General features: G+C 42.5%; 1 protein-coding gene across 2 annotated transcripts in view; it reads left to right on the top strand.

The window, feature by feature from the left end:
- LOC119387083 (WAS/WASL-interacting protein family member 1) overlaps window positions 1-22,354 on the top strand; it is a 259,526-nt gene that overhangs the window by 15,411 nt on the left and 221,761 nt on the right. The window contains exons 6-7 of one of the 2 annotated variants that reach the window (XR_007415390.1): window positions 3,428-3,517; window positions 12,640-12,872. Coding sequence is in view for 1 of the 2 variants with exons in the window: in XM_037654386.2 (XP_037510314.1) it covers window positions 3,428-3,517; window positions 12,640-12,731 (182 nt within the window). In the remaining variant the exon portion in view is untranslated. Of the gene's footprint in view, window positions 1-3,427; window positions 3,518-12,639; window positions 13,844-22,354 lie in introns of those variants that run through there. The other variant, XM_037654386.2, reaches the window with a different exon arrangement.

Genomic DNA, 22,354 nt, shown 5'->3' on the forward strand with positions numbered 1-22,354 from the left:
CAAGAACATGACATTCGGGTGAAAGGAAAGAAGAGCATTCATGTTCTCACAACAAGGGCCAAAAAACAGCAACGTACTGTTATACTTTGCATCACCACAGATGACTGTAAACTACCATCTTGCGTCGCTTTTAAGAAGAAATGTGTGCCCACAGAGCAATTTGTTATGATAGGATATTCGTTAGGGCACAAGGAAAAGGTTGGATGACTGATGCGCGGGTGAGAGAGTGTTTGATCTGCATTTGGGAAAAACGGCCAGGTGCAAATCTCGACACGCATTCCTTCCTCCTCCTGGATAGTTCCAGGGGACACCTAAAAGAGAATGTGTGGCAACAACTTCGCACATGTGACGCAGGCTTGGCCATCGAGCTTGTAGGTATGGCTAGCGTGCTTCGGCCGCTAGACGTGTCCATAAACCGACCTTTTAAGTGTGGATTTCGCCGTGCATGCAGCGAGTGGATGTCGACAACCGTTCACCACAAAACACCACCTGGTCGGCTGAAGAGGGCATCCCTTGTGGATGTGTGCCACTGAATTCCCAGGGTTTAAGGTGGTTTCCCTTCAAGACAGTAAAGGAAGAGAAGTGCCACTGCCTTCAAGGACCACTTTTCTTTCTTGTGAAGACAGATTTGTACAATGCTTACCCTATGAGTGGGACCAGGAAGGGATGTGACGTACCTCCACTGCGATAGCGCACAAAGACGCTACAGTTGGGTTCTTTGACTTTCTGACACAGTGCAGAAAAGGCAGTCTAGGCAGGTTGTCAACAAACATGGGTTTATTAACCCAGGATGCAGCACAGTGTGACAATCATGGGATTGCGGATCGCACAGGGGAACTCCACAAGACCGATCGAGTATGCTTGACTGTGGCGCTACAGCTGCCACACGAAGGGAACAAACACCTGAGTGCACAAACGAGAAGTTGCCTGCTGAGGCAGTGCATAAACCTCTCGTTACAGGCCAGAGAGCACCTGCCAGCGGCTACCAAGTGCCAGACAGAGGCGAGCTCAGGCGGAGAGAAGGTCTAGGGGCTGTCACTGGTGGCCAACGAGGACAGGCGTGGCACAGTGGTGTATGCCAGTGCGACGTGTGGTGCCCGGATGTTTTGAAGTTGGCAAGGAAGACTCAGGGCTTGCACTGGATGATAAGGTCCAGTGTCGTGGCTACAGCCGCCATGTTGCCAGGTAACAGCGGTTCTTCACGATCGAGCTCCACGGGGCTGGCACAACACGCTGGCTGGGAAACAAGGCACAAGAGGATGGTGCTCTCGACTCCCACTCTCTCTCCGATTTGACCGTGTTCATCTCGTCTGGCATTTCCTACAGATTATGTCTGTGCTATGTATGCACTGCGTCTATCTGGTGTCCTAGATGCCGAGCTCAGAGCAAGAAGCATGAAATAGCAACGCAAGCATTGGCAGGCCCTGCGCGAGTCAACCGACTCTCAAGTTGTTCCCAAGCGCCGGGGATGCGGTGAACAATGCCGACAAAAGGTGCAGTCTTCTTGTGCCCAGGAGACGCCCAAGGAGTGTGTTGGGTGGCTTGCTATAAGGCGGGTGTATAATGCAAGCCGGTGTAGCTTAGAAACTCCCCACTATTATGAAGCCCGTATGGAAGTTCGGTACATTGTCATTCGCAAAACTCGCAAGCACAAGGCCGATCAGAATGCCCAGTTTCATGAGGGAGCCATGAAAGAGATTTCATTGATAAACCATTTGGGCACGTGTGCTCTGTGTGTTAACGTCTGTGGCATCTGCGAACAAGTTTTGGTGTATATGGCCTTGAGTTGGCTGACCTCTCTCAAAGGTCTGTGCCTGATAAATTACGTTAATGAGTTCAAGTTTCACTATACTCAGCAAAATGGGGTCAAGAGCTTCATGGACGAATTCAGCTGTCTGGAAAAGCGTGCACTCCGAACTGTGACAGACACATGCCTTACTTTGGTATGGAAGGCAGTGAATGTTAATTCTGTGGCAATGCTGAACTTGCCCACCTGATCTTGCCCATGATTACATCCTGCATAATATCAGCCTGCCTTGCCTACGCGAGACCTGGATGTTCCAGAGTGGTCTCCTGGCTTTCATAGATGGGTTTCAGCGCATCTGCAGCGCACTTAGACACGACAACCGAGCGGCAGGTGTTGACATTTCCTGCACGCATGGCTACTGTGCTACTCTGGTTGACTAAATTAATTTGGTGCAACACAAGAGTGATGTGTGTGCTCCGCAACTAACGAATGGTGTGTCAGTCGGCGTATGTGTCTTCGCAAGCTAGTATGGATGATGCAGTGAATGTAGTGTGCAACGCCTTGTGGCCCAGCTAAACCCTGAGGAAAACTTCGCAGTAGTTGGGGATTTTGACAAAGACGTTTGTTGGCGTGTGGAATTTGTCCGCGAGTTGGAGGACAGGTGTGATGTGCTCACCTGTTCTCCATTTCGCAGACAAATTCCGGGCGTCGGACACTATAAAGACTTCCCGGAAAATCTGCTTGACCTCATATTTTTAAAGCTAGATGCCAAATTAGAGGCATATGTTATGCATCCAGCAACTTCACTGACCACAAGACTAGTGGATTTATTTATTTATTTATCACAGCACCCACAGTGCCCGAGGGCATTACAGTGGGGGGGAGGAATACAATATTTCAATACAGAATACATATGCTAACACTTCAACAATACAATAAACAGTCAATTCACTGTGCACTTACGTAGTGGCACATGAGAGTACTCGGCGACCCAATCTGATGCACTCCATAGCAAGAGATCGTGCACTGGTGAGACTGTTCCACAGTTACTCAAGATCAAAGCGTTATTAAAGCATTTTATGGGTAATGCACAAGGAAATAGCACCTATTCGTCTATGTGTTGCTTACATTCACGTAGTGAAATGTCACTAAATTTTTAAGTGACTTGCTACTTTGAGGACGATGCTCGAGAAAAGCTGATTGACTGTTGAGAGTAAGAGTGACTATTGTTCACGTGCCTCATTTCTCAGTCTGGCATAAACTGGCACGTGTACTGATGCTGTTGGTCATACTGTGTAACAGCTCCAATTGTCTCAAAGTGCTTTTGGCATTAATGTGAGAAAGGTGTGCTTTGTTAATAATTTTTTTCTTCTTTTCAGCGTCTGCCTCGCTGCCTCAACATTCAGTTTTACAAAAGACCCCATGGCTGTTGTTCATTTAGCAGCAGAATGTTGCAGGAAGTATGTGGAAGAGCTGTAATGTTAGTGGTGTATTGAATCAGAAACGATAAGTAAGTAGTTTAGCTTAATGGCAAGGACGACATCATAATTGGAAAGAAAAGTGTCAGGCTTCACATACCCCTTTTCTACCGCGCATGAGGTTTTTCTCAAGGTTCTGAAATGTCTAAATGGAGCTGTGTCGGTTGGAAATGTCTAAAACTTGTGTTCTTTTCTTTTTCAGCATTTGAAAGCCGCTTCAGGTTTAATCCCATTGACCAGATGCCCGCACCTCACTATGTTGCAACAAAGGATAAGAGGTACCCTAGTAAAGGTAAGTAGTTGGTCCATTTTTTTTTATTTATTATTATTTCCGTATTTATATGCATAATTTGTGCCTTTGTTAATTTGCACATCCCTAAAATACTGCACATTAGAAAAACAACTTTTGCCAGCATATATTTCACTCACCGCTCTTCTTCATAGCAGCCATAGCACATGCCCACTCTTTGGGAGATTGGAGCAGCAGCAACATTGCATGCATACATTAAGGCCACGTGCTGAAAAATTCGGGCATACTAGGAAAGCTTGTTACTACGTTGCTGTTTTAAACAGTTTCATGGTTAAAACATAGTTGCGACGAATCTCCAGCCCATTGTCATAAGAGTCTGGCCATTAGTTCTCACCGCATTCACTCTTTCTCGGTTTAACTACACCCCTCAACTCCCAGTGTGGCTGATGCTACAGTGTGCCACAAGATATCTTTCGCCTTTTCAGTAGGGGCAGGAACTGAATAGTTCTGATACTGGCACGAGTGTGGCAATGCCTGAACGGATAAGTATCCAAAATGCACAGAGGCACAGTGGCGGCCACTGATGAATGTGGCAGTATGACTTATTGCCGACGTCCCTACCACAGTAAGCATCTACAACACTCTCTTCGGAAGTGTGTATTATGCAGTACTGTTGGTGCTTTTTTAAGCGTTACATGCAGGTAATAAGCGATGACCCCAGCGCATGCACCTCTGTTTAATGCGTCTCCCATCGTTTGGCTGCTTCAAATGACTGCTGCTTTCAGAAATGGAAATAAGCTGCTTGACGTTGCCGTATTGGCCTAACCCTACCTTACTCAAGATGCTTCCCTACCTGGTGCACGGTCAGGAGTGGCACAGTAACTATGAAGCCTTGCTGTGCACACATCTCCCTCAATAAACCCACATGTACACTACAGCGAGCGTCCCATGTAGTTACAGTGTGAGCTTATAAGGTGACGTGCTGCCGACATAGTTATGGGGACGACCAGCTCCACTTGATATGAGGTACTGTGTTTCAATGAAGTGGCACCAGTTTTTGCTCATTAGCAGATTGGTGTAGAAAGTGTTTGCACATGCCAGGGAACAGAGAAAGCTTGATGAGTTGTCCGCTCTGCTGCCGTGTGCCCTGTCATAGTTTCTAAATGCACCTTAGAATCGCCATCATGTACTATTTCATGGTTGTGCGAGTTTGCCAGAAATTTGTTTCAACTGAGTGCATGGTTATGCCACATTCTCGGCAAGTGCACATTTAATGAAGCATTCTATATAGTGCCTTCGCCTGCATTGTATTTCTTTCTGGCCTTTTCTGCCTGTCTTATGATGTACTTCATGTCGTCTTCAAATCACCTTAACGTTGAGAATGCTGGGTGAGTGTCAAGAAATCTGGGGATTGATAGCTGTGCCAGCTTATTGGCGCTTAAATTCACTTGCTACTGCTTTTGAACAGCCAGTTTATCAATCATAATCAGCAGAGGTTTGATTTAATTAGGCTTGTGCGAATATTCGAGCACTTCGAATATTCGAACGAATATTACAGTATTCGAATTCGCTTCGAAACGAATTTAAATTCTAGGAAATTTCGAAGTATTCGAAATGAACGAATAGACATATGTGCAGACATTGTGCAGAATGTGGTCTGCGTTATCACCTCGGAAAGTGCTCAGGCGTCGGCGAGCGCACGTACAAATCCAAAGGCGTTGAAGCGAGGGCGAGTATGAAGTGTCAGACATGTCGCTTAACAGCGTCTCGAAGCGCTGCCACTGCTCGACAGCAGGATAGCAATGTATCCATTGCTATGAGCAAGCAGTTGGCGGACATAAGCAGAACGGTTGCTGCACTTACAGTAAAGGTCGATCAGATAACGAGTCTTAAAGATGCAGTGAGCAACATTGAGACATCTGTGCAACACATGTCTGACACTTATGATAAGCTTATAGAAGCTTCAAATAAACATGACAAGCAAATCGAAGCCCTACAAAAGACAGTTGATACGCTCGAAGTAGCTAATAACAAGCAAACAATTGCAGAGCTGCGCACGGAGCTGAATGCCCTAAATCAATATAGCAGAAAACAAAACATGGAAATACATGGCTTGCCTGAAACTGAACGCGAAGATTTGATGGAAAAACTGAATGAACTGGCAAGAAGGCTCGATTTGCCGGTGCTTACAAAGGATGATGTTGATGGGCTGCATCGCATTCCCTTAAGGTCAGACAAAACCCCGGCCGTGCTCATCAGGTTTTGCAAACAGTCCACAAAAGCACTGTGGATTGCGAAGCATAGCACTCTGAAGCAATGCATAAAGGATGTTAAGTTTTTCGACAACTTAACTGCGCAAAACAAGAGGCTATTGTGGCTCGCAAAGACAAAAGCTGCGGAAGCACACTACCGGTTTGTCTGGACGAAGGAAGGGAAGATATTTGCTCGAAAGGAACCAAGTACTCGCGCCATCAACATCAACAATGAAAGCGACTTAGACAAAATTATCTAGAACAGACTGTGCGTTTCCTCAGAAAAGAAGTTAGTGAAAAATGGCCTATTTTTCTACTGACTCATTCTTAGAAGTGTTAAAAACTTCTGGATACAGTACAAACAATAGCCTGTCCTTTTATCACTTAAATGCGCAAAGTTTAAGAAACAAGGGAGAGGAAGTCGTGGCTGAAATGAAGCAGATCAACTACACTTTTGATTTTTTTGCTTTTACCGAGACGTGGTTCCGCTCAGAGGAAGACGTCATTCAATTCACTGGCTACAAACATGTAACTCAATTCAGGAAAGAAAAACGAGGTGGGGGTGTGACCATATACACGCGCCAAAACTTATCTTTTGACATCCTGACTGATTATACGGGCGTTTTCGAAGATTTCGAATGTGTTAGCCTGTTACACCGGAACATTTTTATCATTGCGCTGTACCGCCCACCTCAAGGTAACACAGAAGCCTTTCTTCAGTTCATTGAGACATGTTTAGAAAATGCTAATTCAAATAAATGGCGTGTTATTGCACTTGGTGATTTTAATATTGATGTTATGGGTAGATCTCCGATTCAAGCGGCCTTAACTGAAATAATGCTACTGTATGGCTGTACAAATACGATTGAGTCCCCAACACGAGTAAACAAATCAACAGCAACAATAATAGATCTTTGCTACAGGAACTTTTCTCGGGACGCGGTTTTTTCCGGAGTGTTTTCGTCTGGTCTAAGTGACCACTTGCCGTTCTTTGTATTTGTCCCTTTAAGTAAAAAACGAACTACCCCTATCCATTCACGTAGAACGAATGATTCCAATAATATCGCTGTTTTCTGTGAGTTGCTGAAAACAACCGATTGGACAGACGTCTACAATGCAACCGACCCAAATGAAGCGTACGAAAATTTCATTACAAAAGTTATTAACCATTACAATGTCGCTTTTCCTGTTATGGCAATTAGAAAACACAGAAAGGCCCGTAAAGACTGGATAAACAAGGCTCTTTTTATGAGAATAAAAGAAAAAAACATGATGTTAGCTAAATTTCTTAAAACGAGAAGTTCTGAGATATTAGCTGAGTACAAAAAGTTTCGTAATGTGCTAAATGCTGATCTAAAAAAAGCAAAGTCGTCATTTTACAGAAAAAAGTTTTCAAACATAGGTAACAATCCTAAGCAGATCTGGGAAGGAATTAAAACTCTCATCGGCAGCAAAGCTAACACAACACCCGTCGAAATGCTGGTTAAGGGTATTATCTATGACGGTGTTGCATTAGCCGACAAATTCAATGAACACTTCCTGGAAGCTGGTAAATATGCCGGCTCAATTCCCTTGCCTAATAATACCTCTCTTACATCATGCATTCAGATTTCCAACTATGACTCGATATTTCTGACGCCAACAACAAGCAGAAATCACAACCATTATTAATTCTCTAAAAAATACTTGTGCTCCTGGTGATGATGACATCTCACCATTGCCAATTAAGAATTCCATTAGTTGCCTTATAGAACCACTGACCTATATATTCAATCAGATGTTGGCTACTGGCGTGTTCCCAGATAGATTAAAGATAGCACGTGTTACTGTTGTCTTTAAAGGTGGAAATAAAACAGAATTCGGTAATTACTGGCCAATTTCAGTTCTGCCAATTTTTTCTAAGGTTGCTGAAAAAATAATTTATACACGTTTCTTTGGCTTCCTTTCTGCAAACAATGTGATAAGTGATCATCAATACGGTTTTCAACCTGGGAAATCGACTGAAACCGCATTGCTTTATATAAAAAATGTCTTAATTCGAAACATTGAAATGAAACACTTTACTATCGGACTATTTCTCGACTTCAGTAAAGCGTTTGATTCGGTTCAACATGACATTCTCTTAGCAAAATTAGAAATTTATGGAATTCGTGGCATTGCAAAAAGCCTTATGAAAAGCTACCTGACTGCACGTCAACAATACACAAAGCTACATAACGACACTCGCTCTAACTACGGAACAATAAAATATGGAGTACCTCAGGGATCAATATTAGGACCCCTTCTATTCACTATGTACATAAATGATATTGTAAACATTCCTTCATCTTCGAACATTATCCTATATGCCGACGACACTAACATCTTCTTTTCTGGTCCCAACCTAAAAGAACTTGAGCAGAGAGCGAATAGTTGGCTTGAAGAATTAGAGGGATGGTTGAGGGTAAATCAGCTGAGATTAAACGTGAAAAAAACTAATTTCATTTTATTCCGTGCTAAAAACAAAGCAATAAACCACAACCCAAAACTTTATTTTGGTAATTCAGAAATAACATGTAACAGTAGCTGTAAGTTTCTGGGCGTACACTTCCGCAATGACTTGAGCTGGTCTGATCACGTGAGTCATGTAAAACTGAAAATGGCTCGATCCATTGGTGTTATAAGCTGTATTAAGCATCTTCTTCCACATTCGGTGGCAAAGCAGCTATACTTTTCTCTCGTTCATTCGCACCTCACATACTGCAACTTAGTTTGGGGCACATGTAATAGGACCAATGCACAAAAATTAATTACCATGCAACAAAAAGCATTGAAGCTAATAACTAAAAGGCCAGATAGACATAGACATAGCAATTTATTTTCTGTTTTTCGTGTATTGTGTTTCACTGAATGCTACAAACTTAAACTGATGGTTCTTATTTATAATCGTATAAAACAAGATTTTGCTTCATTCAGCAATATGTACCTCACTCGTCACATTGAATATAACTTACGAAGGACGTCACTTGTTTCAGCACGATCTAGAACAAATTATGGTACCCAATCACTTGACCATCAAATAGTAGATATATGTAACAGTTTTCCTTCTGTAGTAGAATTATCACAGATAAGCAGATCTGTACATTATTTTAAAAGAAAGTAAGATTACTCTTCGATCCAGGATGAAGTGCTTGTTTTTGTTTTGTTTTCTTTTTTGTTATTTTTTTGGTGTGTTTTATGTGCATGCAATGTATTTTGCCACTTGCGATGTATACTTCTGTTCACCAGGTTGTACTTCACTGTGTTTCAACTGTTAAGCTACGCACATTGTTAGCTCCACTTGAATTCTGAATTATGATGGATACTATTGCACCTCTTCATTCATTAAATCTATTCACAACTTTACTCTGATGGACATATCAACATGAAATGGTTTGTATAGTTTTTCGTACTTCTATAGCGAAATTGCTTGAAATTCCATGACTTCTCTACAGTGAAGCTGGTGAATTGTGCTGTACTGGATGTTTTTCGCTTTCCTCACCGCTGTCCTTGTTTTTGTTTTTTGTTCACGAGCCGGGATGTAGGCCTAGTCAGGAAACAGTTTTGTCTGTTTCCTTTTGCCTCATCTCGGTGGCATGTAACTGTTGTGTACACATGCCAGAATAAAGTATTATTATTATTAAACCGCATGTAACCCCTGTAAAGGTGGTTTCACTGCAGTGGAGGTGTGCTGTACCGTGAATGCACCTTTCCAGGAGAAATGCGCACTGCCGCGAAGCCTCACTTCAAGGTTAAATGAACATACAGCAAAACCTCGTTAATTCAAAGTCACTGGGACTGTGAAAAATCTAATTAAGCGGGTTTTCGAATTAACCAAACATACAAAAAGCGGGATGCAAGGAACTTTGAATTACTGGAAGTAATCAAAGGTGGTCGTTTGCTGTGCCTGCTAGTTGGTGGCTACAAGGGTTATGTTTTCCTGCAATACCTGGCCCCAATTTTGCCGCTAAACCGGGGAAACGGCGGGCGTTGCTGCTGCCAGCGCAAGAAAAAAAGAAAGAGGAAAAAAAAGAACGGTCTCGTGGTCAACTGAAATGCACGCCTGCGGAAAAAAAAAAAAAAAAGGAAAAGACGTGCTTTGCTGCAACACAGTGGTGACACGCGGGCATGTCACCTGCGCCTCGCAGCGTCAGCGCGTCATGATGCGACCATTCGCCCATTCTTTCTGGTATAATAAAGAATTCAATAATGACTAGTGTGACGGAATTCGCGATGTGTTCTGGGTGGAAAAGATGATCATTGAAGTTTTTGAACTGAGTTTTCGAAGTAGGCGTTACAGGCAAGTACTCCGCCAGCAGTACAAGTGCGCAAATTGCCGGAACAACCGCCAATCGGAGGTTCGCATACATCGCGAATTCCGTCAGACCGCCCTTTATTAATTTCTGTATTTTCCCAGAAAGAATGGGTAAATCATGACGCGCTGATGTTGAGAGAAGCATGCGTCTTGCTGCCCGCGTGTCACCGCTGTGTTGCAGTGAAGCACGTCTTCTTTTCCGCAGGTGCACAATTCAGCTGACCACGAGATCGCCTTTTGTTTTGTTTTTTTCTTGCGCTGGCAGCAGCGAGGCTGGGATGCTTCACTTGTCACTCATTAGCATCACTACAATGCATTGCCTTGTGGCTCCTAAGGGCCATCGTTTCTGCGGATTTGCATCTAAATTGGGATCGGGAATGGGCACATGGCATCCAAAGTTTTCGAATTAACCGGCCTGGTACTGACCACCGCTTCAAATTATCCCCTCAAATTTACATTGCAAAATACAGGGCCGCAGAAATCCTTCTAATTATGCGGGATTTCGAAATAACTGAGTTCGAATTAATGAGGTTTTGCTCTATTACCCTCACATCGATTCATCATTTTTAAAGTTTAAAAGCTTGTTATACCGGCTTATACGCTCTAAGTATAGTAAATTTTAAAACGTAACATATTTTACAGGTTATCACTTGCATTTTACTGAAAGTCGAATCCTCCTACTACTCAAGGATGCTTCCAGTTCCCTTCGAACCAAAATAAATGACATATGCCAGGCCCGTAGCCAGGAATTTTTTTCGGGGGAGGGGGGGCCCACATGCTGAAAGCCTCGACTATTTGAGAAAAACGCCTATTTTCATTATTTATTTTCGGTAAAACATCATGTATCATAAAAATTTCGGGGGGGGGGGGGGCGCCCTCCCCCCCCCTGGCTACGGGCCTGACATATGCATATGCCTTGTTTAAACTTTAAAAATATTGCGCTGGTTAGTTGGGTCATGAAATATATACTCATTTTTCTTTATAATATGTGATACAAACTATTCAAATTCGCTTCGAAATTCGCTTTGACCAAATCACTATTCGCTTTGAATTTGCTTCAGACCTCAAATTTACTATTTGCACAAACCTAGATTTAATCAATTTAAAAGCAATATTTTGCATGCTATTATCATAGTAGACATTGCTGAGGGTGTGTTTGTGAAATCTTCGTGCAATTTGCGCAGCCCCTTCTTGAAGCTGTAAAATTAGGAATAATTGACATGTGCAAATTATGCATCTAAATATGGGTTTTGAATTTAAGACTAGTTGTGTGTAGGAAAATAGTTCTAGGCAGAAATAGTATGGGTGCTAAAAAATTAGCACTATTAGCACTGTGTTAATTTTTCTGACAGGCTCAACTCTTTTTCTTGGAAAATAGCCGTTATGTAGCAGTGACCATAATTCCAACTTTTCGAATTCTATCTCTTGTAGGGCACGCTTTCGTTTGATACCGCCCACCATAATTTCAGTTTCTGTATGCTATATATACAGGGGCAATGGCAATTAACGCGAACAGTGCAGCATCTACGCTGTCTGCTGTTTCACATTTCTTTTCATGCAGGTGTAGCCTGGGTAGTGGTGAAAAGCCACTAGAGTCATGCATGATAGAATCAAGGACCACTCTAGCATCATTTTATTGCTACCAAGGACAGATCACGATGAAAACTGCGCGCTGTGCTGTTCGCGTTTCTTTCCATCCCCCCTGCACAAATATTTGCAAACGTACTTCTGCGAATCACGCTTTTGTCTCTCAAGACACGATTCTTACCAATTGTGCAAGGGCTTGTGAACTGCTTGCTTGCCGGACTGTTATATGGTCATGCTCAAAGATGCATTTGTCACATTTCAAAGCAAATGAAAAAAAAAAAGCTCTAGATGTCATTTCAGGCCGGTTTAGTTGCACACGTACTACTATAGTTGGTTACAACCCGAGAAAAAATGTCAGCTCCGCCTACAGCCATTTCTGCCCCTTCAGATAATTTGCATAAACGCTTCTTCCAGTAGCGCCTACCCGTTTTCATGATGTCAAGCACTCCCTGAGAGTTTCAGATAGTTGACATTGCCATACAGACACATGTTTCTGTCGTATGAAGGAAAGAAGATGACTTTTAAGGGCTCGTTTTTATTTGTTAGACTCAATATTAATGAGAACTAACAGATAATAATGCCACGGAAGTTATAGGGCATAAGTTATTTGTAGTAATTAGGATATAAATGTGATCACGTGTTTTATGTCGGAAACTTGAGAATGTCCTGGTAAATTTCGTTGGGGATTCTGACTTCGCTGCTCAGTCATACGTAATGTTTTCGGTAGTAATGTAGAACCTTTAACTCCTTGTATGCGCAGCATTTACATTAGCCGAGAAAAGGAACTTGCGGTTTGAGTGGAAACTAGCTAGCACGACTGTCTTTCGCACGTGAAGGGCAGGTGCACCGCAATTCTTGGAGTGGAGATCACATTCTTTCTTAGTTTGTGACCGAGTATAGTGCATAGTGTCACTTTACATGCTCTCTTTGTGTGTGTGTGTGTGCATGTGTATGTGCATGTGTGCTGGCTTATCACTTTTTCTTGTTCGCAGCTGCGCAGAAGCAGAACCATCAACGCCAGGCTCCCCTGCCCCCAATGTCGCTGCACGCGAGTGGTTTTGTGGCCCACCAGACCCCTGTCTGACCGCAGGCCAGGGGCCCCGGCGGGCACGGTGCGAGTCACAAACACCCAGACACCCTTCTTCACCTCTCGGGGGTTCGGGAAGCTCGACGTTACGTTGGTCCCGCTCTGTTGGACGCCGCAAGGACGGGGTACTGCAAGGATGTCAAAGAACAAACGCACCCTGTAGCAGACAGTGCACACTGCTGGAATTGCCACTTTTTGTTGTGACACTGTTCCTTCCCCCCCCCCCCCCCCCCCCCTGTTTTTGTGAAAGTCACAACATCGCTAAGTTGTGGTGCATAGGTGCTTTGGCCTTGTCATCTTTATAGGTTGTACTACCCCCCCCCCCCACCATTTTTTTGTTTGTTTTGTGGCTCGCCTTTGAGTTGTAGTAGCGAAGTGGAGAGAGGAAGGGATGTTCGTTCTCGTGTGCCGTATTTGACAACTCCTGCATACAGGAAAAATATTTTGCGCATGGGGCGCTGTCTCGAGGCACTCTTATTGGCATCATTATTATGCTTTCATATTTGTTTTCTTTTTGAGATGTTTGCTTCTTGGTCAGCAGCCCTGACCTCCTTGCCACATTTCTTAAACCGAGGCGTAAGCTTAGAAATATTATTGCTAGCGTGGCGCTGTGAGCTGAGTGGAATAAACTCTGAGTGGAATCGTTCTGTGAAGACAGAGTGCATTAGCCAAACAAGTAGAAGAGCTAAGAGGGCTATCAATTTTGTGTTTTCGGCCTTTCACGTGAGCCCTACGTATACGCAAATTAATTTTTTATAATTTTATTTTATTATTGCATTTTTTTATATTGCAGTAACCAAAGCAGAATATGTGCTGTGCCTGACTGCTTTGATATCTTTTTTTTTCGTATAGACATGCTGGACATTTTTACGATACCCTTCGTGCAACTTTTGTTTTCTCTTGTTTTTTTCTTTCCTCTTGTAGTTTTTTTGCTCACGCTTTTCGCTGTTGCGAGTCTTAATTTTTGATGTTACCAGCAGATGCATGGAAACACTCGCGACCTGGAGTTGCTTGTTCTAGTTGTATATACGATATGGATAGTGCTGCACAAGCTGTGTTATATGGAATCAAAGCGCAGGCCTACGATGTTGTACTTTTGTCAGCAGAGGCCTGCTTTCTATTTCTTCACTGTATATAATTATTATGCAAAAGAATCGCTGCACTGTTAAAGCAGGCATGTGACGTCTGCACAGAGAGCACCATTAAGAAAGTGCTAGCTTTAGACGCAGTTTTTTTTCGCTATTACCCAATTGCTTTGATGTTTAGTAGAAATTTCTTGCATATTTACCGTAGTGTCCGAAGTTATCACTCACCCGCTTTGCCCTACCGCCTTAAATTTAAAGGGGAACAGCAAGACAGATTTTTTTCTCACGAGTCAATCACTGATCACGGCCATTTCAATCGCCGACACAAGTCTATTGAATATAGTGTTATATGTTAAGTTATAGTGTGGTGTGCACCTCCGAGCTGATAGAAACAGATCAGGGATGTTGCAGTGAGGTAAAGCTGATTTTCCTCTTCGCCCATGAATATACCGTATTTTCTTGCATAAAACGTGCACCAAAAAACGGAAAGATGTGCTTAAAAAGTGGGGGTGCGGGTTATATGCAGGGGTTGAATGCATGTTGCTTTTTCTTTTTGTAGAGTTATTGTTAGAGGTACAGATTATATGCAGGGCAGGTTATATATATGCAAGAAAATACAGTGACTTGGAAATTGGGGGTTGCTGTTCAAGCTTGGCCAACATTGCAAACTCTCCGATGCACTCGTCAACCTCGGTTCGCGTAACTAAATTATGAATAAATTCAGTCTTTTTACGAGCCTCTGGTTTGTGTGCTTTCGCCCATGGGTGTACATTGCGAAGGTGTTTGGAGGATATGATTTAAGAAGTAAGACGAAAAACAAAAATTAAAAGGCAAAAAGTGTTTTTGTAAAGCCTCTTCAATTTGACAACAGGGGGGTGCAAGGCAGTGAATGTTTGTAAGCTTAGCACAAAGAGTAGTCTCAATGCGAGATTTGTGCACTTGCACATTCTGTAAGCACTAGACAGCAACACATGCTTCCAACACATTCCTTTGCGAGGAACACTGACGAGCATGAAATGCGGCTCATAACACTTCTGCTAGTGCATTGTGGTCTGTAGGACTTTTTGCAGGTAACTCTTATTGTGTAGAAGTAACTCTTAAACTATGCCGACACCGCAACAGAGTGCAGGGGCTGGCTGGGTGTCGCTGATGGGTGATGACTCGGATTACTGTAGTAGACTTCTTTTTGCCCCTTGCTGAACCTTTATGTCTTTATGCAAACTGTAGTGAACTTAAGGGCAAGCAACATTCCCTATCAACTGTTACTGATTAACTGCACGCTAAAGAAGAGCTTTGCACAACTGTTCTCTCTGGGTCTGTAAGATGAGATCCCTGGAAATACTTTATAATTGTGTTCCTCCACATATAAGGAACTCAAGTAGGCATTGTTCTCTAGTACATTCCGTCTGATTTTTTCTCTTGATTTAATGTTAACACACTCTTGCCATGTCGTAAGGGGGAAACTATGACACAACGTGGCATCCCAAAGTTTGTATAGGGCTTAGTTGGCTTGTGCACAGTAACACTGTATTGTGTGCCCTCCCTTCGACCCCGTTAAAAACTTAGTTTGGCTTCCTTGCACAGCAGTGCTGCTTCGGTTGCTGTGGCTACAAAAACTTTGTAGCCATGGCAACCACATGGGCGTGGGGGAAATTCGGTGCAGCAGTGGCTGCGTCTAATCTCGAAAAAGGCATTCGGGGATTCTTTGTAGCATTGCAGTGAATGTTTATTTGCAGATGCTGAGTATTGCAGATAGATTTTTGTTGTTTTTTTTAATGGATGATGTGGTCATCATCATCAGCCTGTCTACGCCCACTGCAGGGCAAAGGCCTCTCCCGTGTTCCGCCAATCAACCCGGTCCTGTGCTTTCTGCTGCCATGTTATACCTACAAACTTCTTAATCTCATCTACCCACCTAATTTTCTATCTCCCCCTCACGCGTTTGCCATCTCTTGAAATCCAGTCAGTTACCCTTAATGACCACCGGTTATCCTGCCGACGTGCTACGTGCCCGGCCCATATCCATTTCTTCTTCTTGATTTCAACTATGACGTCATTAACCCCCATTTGTTCCCTGACCCACTCTGCTCTCTTCCTGTCTCTTAAGGTTACACCTATCATTTTCCTTTCCATCGCTCGCTGTGTCGTCCTCAATTTAAGTTGAACCCTCTTTGTAAGTCTCCAGGTTTCTGCTCCGTAGGTAAGTACCGGTAAGATGCAGCTGTTATATACCTTCCTCTTGAGGGATAGTGATAGACTACCATTCATGATTTGATAATGCTCGCCGAATGAGCCCCATTCCATCCTTATTCTTCTAGTTATTTCACTCTCATGCTTCGGCTCCGCGGTTACTACCTGTCCTAAGTAGACGTACTCCTTTACAACTACCAGTGTCTCGCCACCTATCGCAAAGCGCTGTTCTCTGCCAAGATTGTTCCACATTACTTTAGTTTTATGCATATTAATTTTCAGACCTACTCTTCTACTTTCCGTATCCAGTTCAGTAATCATGGGCTGTAATTCGTCTCCCGCATTACTCATCAATGCAATGTCATCAGCGAATCGCAGGTTACTGAGATACTCTCCATTAACTCTTATCCCTTATCCCTAATTAGGGACCAAGGGATGATATGGTATTTAGTGATATATGCCAGAAGGCACAGAAAAAGGCTCGGAAATGTGTATTGTTGCTGCTCTACAACAACACTTGTAGAGGAAATTTATTGTAACCATGCAAAGCTGATACACCATCATCATCTCCTTCGGATTTAGATCCAGCTGCGAGTGTCCAGTCTTAATTTGCTTCCATGATTTGTGACTGCAAGTGTGATTGCGGCAACAAAATGTATTGGAGGGTCTTTTTAAGTTCAAAAGCATTCCTCACAATGACACAAGCTTGCACATCAGTGGACCAAAGCCCATGGCAATATTTCTGAACAACAAACAGCTCCAAAAGAATCATTATTTCTTAATTAATGTATGAGCTGTATCTAAAGGAGTAGGTATTTCTTTTGACTAAATGAGCTCTTGCTGTAGACTTGTGGTAAACTAGTGTTATGTTGAGAAACTCGCTACTGCTTTATGAATGTGACTGATACCTGTATGCCTATGTGGTTTATTCAGAGATTTATCAATAAGATTTGATAATTAAGGCCTTCTGAATAACTCTTCTAAAAAGCTTTTTAAATCTCAGTTATTTGCAAGGATTTCTTTTTGTTATTACAGCTTTAAAATGAGTTTTTTTTTTCCATTTAAACAAAATTGGCAAGGCTGTGCAAATCTTTCACCCTCTCCCTCTGCCAGCAACTGAAAAGCATTAGACATGATGCACCAGAGTTTTGCCTACATGATGGGCCTCACCACTGTGCTGAAGTGCTGTGCAAGGAAGCCATCTTTGGAACATTCGCAAAGCTCTGATAGGCCTAACTGTCGAGGAGTGACTGCAGTTATGGACAGCTTTTTATGTTATGTGCAATTTAAAACTGTGCAAGCCCTCCGTGAACTTGTTAGACACATCTCTAATGAGTCATGCTGAAGAGGTGATGAGCAGTGTTAACGAGCGAGGGTAAGCAGATCTAGCCACATTTTTTGTTAATTTTCACATTTTGCAAGATATTATGACTGTCCTTGTACACGTCTAACTTCACTTGCACTGTCGCCTGTCCCATAGGTCTGCAAGAAACTTTTACGCAGCAGTGTTTGTTGAATGAAGGAACTTGCTTAGGCGCATGGTAAACTAGTGAGCGAATTGAGAAGGAAATGTAAGCTTGCACAAAGACCTTTTCTAAGTTTCCAGTGCACGTGTGTTAAGATACTTAATGTGGCTTTGGGCGAATGCGGAGGAATTAGTTACAGCACGCAAAATATGCGTGCAATTTTTACAGGTTGTGTACTTTCATACAGTGTACTTGCTTAAAAAGAACTACATGCTGAATCGCTCATAAATTTTCATTTATCAGTACTGCCAGAATTATCTCTCTCGCAACTGCAATAATAATAACTGAAACAACAAATCTGTCATAGTCTATTGAAGCAAATAGTGTGTCATCCAATAAAAAAGAAAGGCCACACCTCCTCTATTTTCCATAATCTTAAATCCAGTACAGTAGAGATTAGCTGGCATGTGGGTGGATGTATGAAGAAGAATGACAGTTTCATCATTTTTGTTGCAAATTTCGGAAGAAAATAAGAAACTTGACGATGCTGCGGATTTTTTCAGCCACAAGTAGTCAACCAGGTAAAAGAGGTAGATGCCACTGAGAGCCAAATTTGTCGTTTTGTTTTAGACTTAATGTAAACAGCACATAACTGGCACAAGATTGTACACCTGCTGTTTTGCTGTTGTATTCACTCTCATCTTGATTCCGAAAACAAGTTACTATTTGTGTGGAGTCCTTAGCGACCTTCGTTTCTGCCGTTCACTACAACCAAACCGTAATAATTGTTTTTTTTCTTTATCTTCTACACTTAATGCTCTTATTTCAGCTATTTCCAGGGTACAAACATTTGTTTGGGGTGGCGTGAAAAAAAATACTGGGAAGTGATTATGTGCTGTGATTCTGATGATGAATTGTGGCTTTTTTTCCTTTTTTTTTTTGTGTGTGGAAAGAAATATTGTCTACGCTTGCATTTTTCGAGTGCTAGCATCTTTTTCTACTGTTTATCTGAAATTATGCATGCTAAATCAGTTTGTGTGGGAGATAACCTGTGGTGAGAATGAAAATTACCTGTGTGAGTGTTTATGAGAGAATTTTAATTGTAAAGCCTGTATATATATATATGTATATATATACTATATAATAGCACAGTGGCTTGACGCAACAAGGGCTGCTACAAAGAAAGACAAAAAAAAAGAGAGGTCTCCTTGACGCAGTGTTAAGATGATGTGCCTTTTTGAGAATCGCATGGATTTTTAAAGCCAGGTTGAGATTTCTGCACCTTCAACGACTTAAAGAGTATATATACCGCAAGTGTGCCAGCACATTTATTCCCGACTACTTCTATCGCCACTGCCTGCTGTGAACGCTTATTTTGTAGAATGTTCCTCTCTCTGTTAGTGTCTTGAAACTTCTGCCGTTGCACTAAACAAAAAGTGTGCTGTTAGTAACTTTCTTGTTTCTGCCAATTGGTAACGATTTGGTAGAAAATTTGTTTTTGAGATATTTATCGATTGGGCCTAGCACTTTACTTGAATCTGTCATGTAGTCTTCCATGATGTTACTAATAGCGCTGTTTTAAGTAACCACCAAGTGCTAAGTAGGACACTCGTCACAATTTTCTTTGCTTTGCACATCTAATTTATCGTCCTTCCGAAAATTAAAAAAAAAAAAGTATCACACTTACCTGTAGGTGGGCTTCCTGTTTCGCTGCCAAAAAAAAAATTTTTGAGGACATCTTCAATGTGGCAGTTTCAAAGCCCTGAAAGCAAGCTTGTGCAGAGTTTTGCATTTGAATATTCTCTATCCTTGAATTCGGAAATTTACTTCATTTACCTGTGTGAAGAACAATTTCAACTGTAGAGAAACAGAAAGCGCATTTTGTAAAGTGCATAGCTGTAAATCAGTGCCGGTGTCTTTAAAAGCGCCTCAGCTCAACATATTGCGTCGTGTCGGTACAGCCACAACTTTCGCAGTTTTTTCAAGGGTGGCAGTTGTATGGAGTCCAGTTTCAAACTTTTTAATGCTGCACATATGCGCAAATAAAGGACAGCTTTGAAATTCACACCTAAATCTTTATTTTGAGAAAGTATAGTTCTATTATTGGTTTTCCTAAACATAATGCAGTTGCTGTGACGTTTCATATTTTTGTCATGCATGGTGACACATTGTATCTCGTTTTGGTATGTTCTTATCATGCGAATTACACTTCTTCAGTTTGGCATTTCGTCCATGCTGTATATTTCGAAAAATGTGAAATACGTTGTATTCTCAGGTGCAGTTACACTGGGTTTAACGCTGGAAGAGCTTGCTTTTCTCATGATGTTGCCTTAATTCTGCATTGGTGTTATTTTATGTCCACACAGTTGCTTAAGCAGTAAAAGATGAGTGATGGAAAGAGGAACGAGTGTTGAAAAAAAATTCAGTACCACTCTCGTGACAACTACATTTCCTATACTAGAACAGTTAATAAACTTTTAAGAAGCATGAAAGCTACATGCTATTGTGGCATCGCACATTTAGTTTTATCAAACATTGCAGCGGTTGTCAACTTTCAACAGAATTGGGTGAATTAATGTTGTCCCTGTTTTATGATCTGTGTTCTTTTGTACTTGTGGTGTTGAGGGTATAAGCACCGTCAAAATTGTTTGGTACCATCTGCAAGTGAACTGGTGGTGGTTAGTGCTATGTGGCAACTTGCTTGTTTTAGGGCTGATCATTTTGATTTTGAGCCCTCTGCGAGTCTGAACTGAAAACACTTTTTGCTCCAAAATAAAATTATTGACTTGTACAGGTGTTGGCAGGACTTTTTATGTAACTTTAATATATATTTTGTTACGGGGCCATATTTTGTAATGGTTCTTCCTGCCTGTCAAGCTGAGCAACTGATGACATCGATAATATTATGCGATAGCGTCAACATGCCAATGGAATTCGTGAAGAGTAACTACAATGCCTGTGACAAAGGACAAAAAGACTGCCTTGGGAGGGTCAGCTTTACAGAATCTGGTCCCAGCATTCCAATTAAAAATTACACAAGAACTCGCACATTTACCTTGGAAGTGTTTTAAAGGTATTAGTTAAACTCAACCGCACTACTGCTCAAATTTTGCTAAAGAATCTCGCATAGAAAAACCTTACACCTTCCATGTGCCTTTGAGTGTGGGTTGATAGAGGTCCTAGGAGTTCGGATTTATCCGGCGAGCACTCGAGGCAAGTGCCGTCAAGATACTCCTCAAGCATGTTGACGACCTCCTGGAGCCTCTGCTCTATCTCCATCGTGCTACCTTCAGACACCCAGATGGTGATGTCATCTGCATATACGGAGCGATATATTTCGTATGTCGAGTTGAGCTGGGCCTACGAAGAAATCCAAATTTGCATGAAAAATGGCAGGACTATTTCTGTAGTGGACCAAATCAGAGTCCTTGGACTCATCATTGAATCCAAGGGCACTAACGTAGAAACTGTTAGGACACTAGTAACCAAAGTCGCTAACGCAGTAAGGCTAATCAAGAGAGTCTCAAACAAACACCAGGGCATGAAGGAGGCTAATGTCGTCAGGCTTATTCATTTCTTCACCATAAGTGACATTATATACGTGGCGGTATACCTTAATTGGTATAAAGCCGAAGAAGCCAAGGTCAACGCACTCATACAAAAAGCATACAATCAAGCTCTAGGTCTTGTAGATAGCACCAGCACCGAGTGCCTACTTCAGTTGGGCATACACAACACTTTAGAGGAGCTGATAGAAGCTGAACAGACTGCCCATTTGGAGAGACTAGCCAGTACGCGCACAGGCTGGAGTATCCTCGGCAAGTTAGGGATAAACTGTCACAACCAACAAGGATGTAAAGTGTCAGTTCCACACGTAATCAGGGAAAAGATCCAGATTCCCAGTCTGCCTAAAAACATGCACCCCGGACTTAATCAGGGCAGAAGAGAAAGCAGAGCTAACTCTACTCAAGGCCTACAGTAGAGATAAGTGGGTGTCGTTCGTGGACGCAGTGGAGTACCCGAGTCACAAATCCTACGTCACGGTAGCAATAAACTCCGAATGCGAGTGCATAAGCGTGTGCTCAATACGCTCTAATAACTCTTGAAATCACAGAAGTGGCTATCGCTCAGGCCCTTATTTCCCCCAAATGTAGAGACGTCATCAATGACTCTCAGTCGGCCATCAGGAACTACGCACGAGGAAGAATATCGTCCAAGGCCACTAACATACTCCTCAGGGAGGGTTTGCAGCGCAAGCACTGTAGCACTGAAGGAAAGGTGTAAAAGCGAGGAATGGAAAGCAAAGAGGGACGACACAAGCCTCTTTGCTTTCCGTTCCTCGCTTTTACACCTTTCCTTCGGCACTACTGTGCTTGCGCTGCAAACCCTTTCAATATGCACTTTAACCAACTAGCTTGGCCATTCTTCTTCCTCTGGAAGGCCAAGTTCATGTCGTCTGAGTAATTAGAAGAAAGATGCATCATATGGTTCCCAGCCCACACCTTCTGTAAGTCCCCCATTCCCAACCACAACCGCGCTCGCGAGGAAGCTTCCCCCGAGGTAACAGGAGGAGAGGCCTGGAAAGAGGGGGACAAAATGTTTAGATTCTGTAACATTATCCATTTCTACCAAAAGCTGAGGTGCAGGTTTCCACCACCTAGCACCAGATTAGATAGATTTCAGGCAGTCGATTGGAGGCGACTTCAAACCAGAACCTTCCCCATCCCGGTGCACCTAAATCGCGTCTACCCCAAACTATACCCAGATGACTTGTGTAAACTATGGAGGAAAGAAGATGGCGTTTAAGGGCTCGTTTTTCTTTGTTAGACACAATATTAACAAGAACTAACAGACAATAATGCCAAGGAAAGCATAGGAG

This window comes from Rhipicephalus sanguineus, chromosome 3 (genome assembly GCF_013339695.2).
Source record: "Rhipicephalus sanguineus isolate Rsan-2018 chromosome 3, BIME_Rsan_1.4, whole genome shotgun sequence".
In the NCBI taxonomy this organism is placed as follows: domain Eukaryota; kingdom Metazoa; phylum Arthropoda; class Arachnida; order Ixodida; family Ixodidae; genus Rhipicephalus; species Rhipicephalus sanguineus.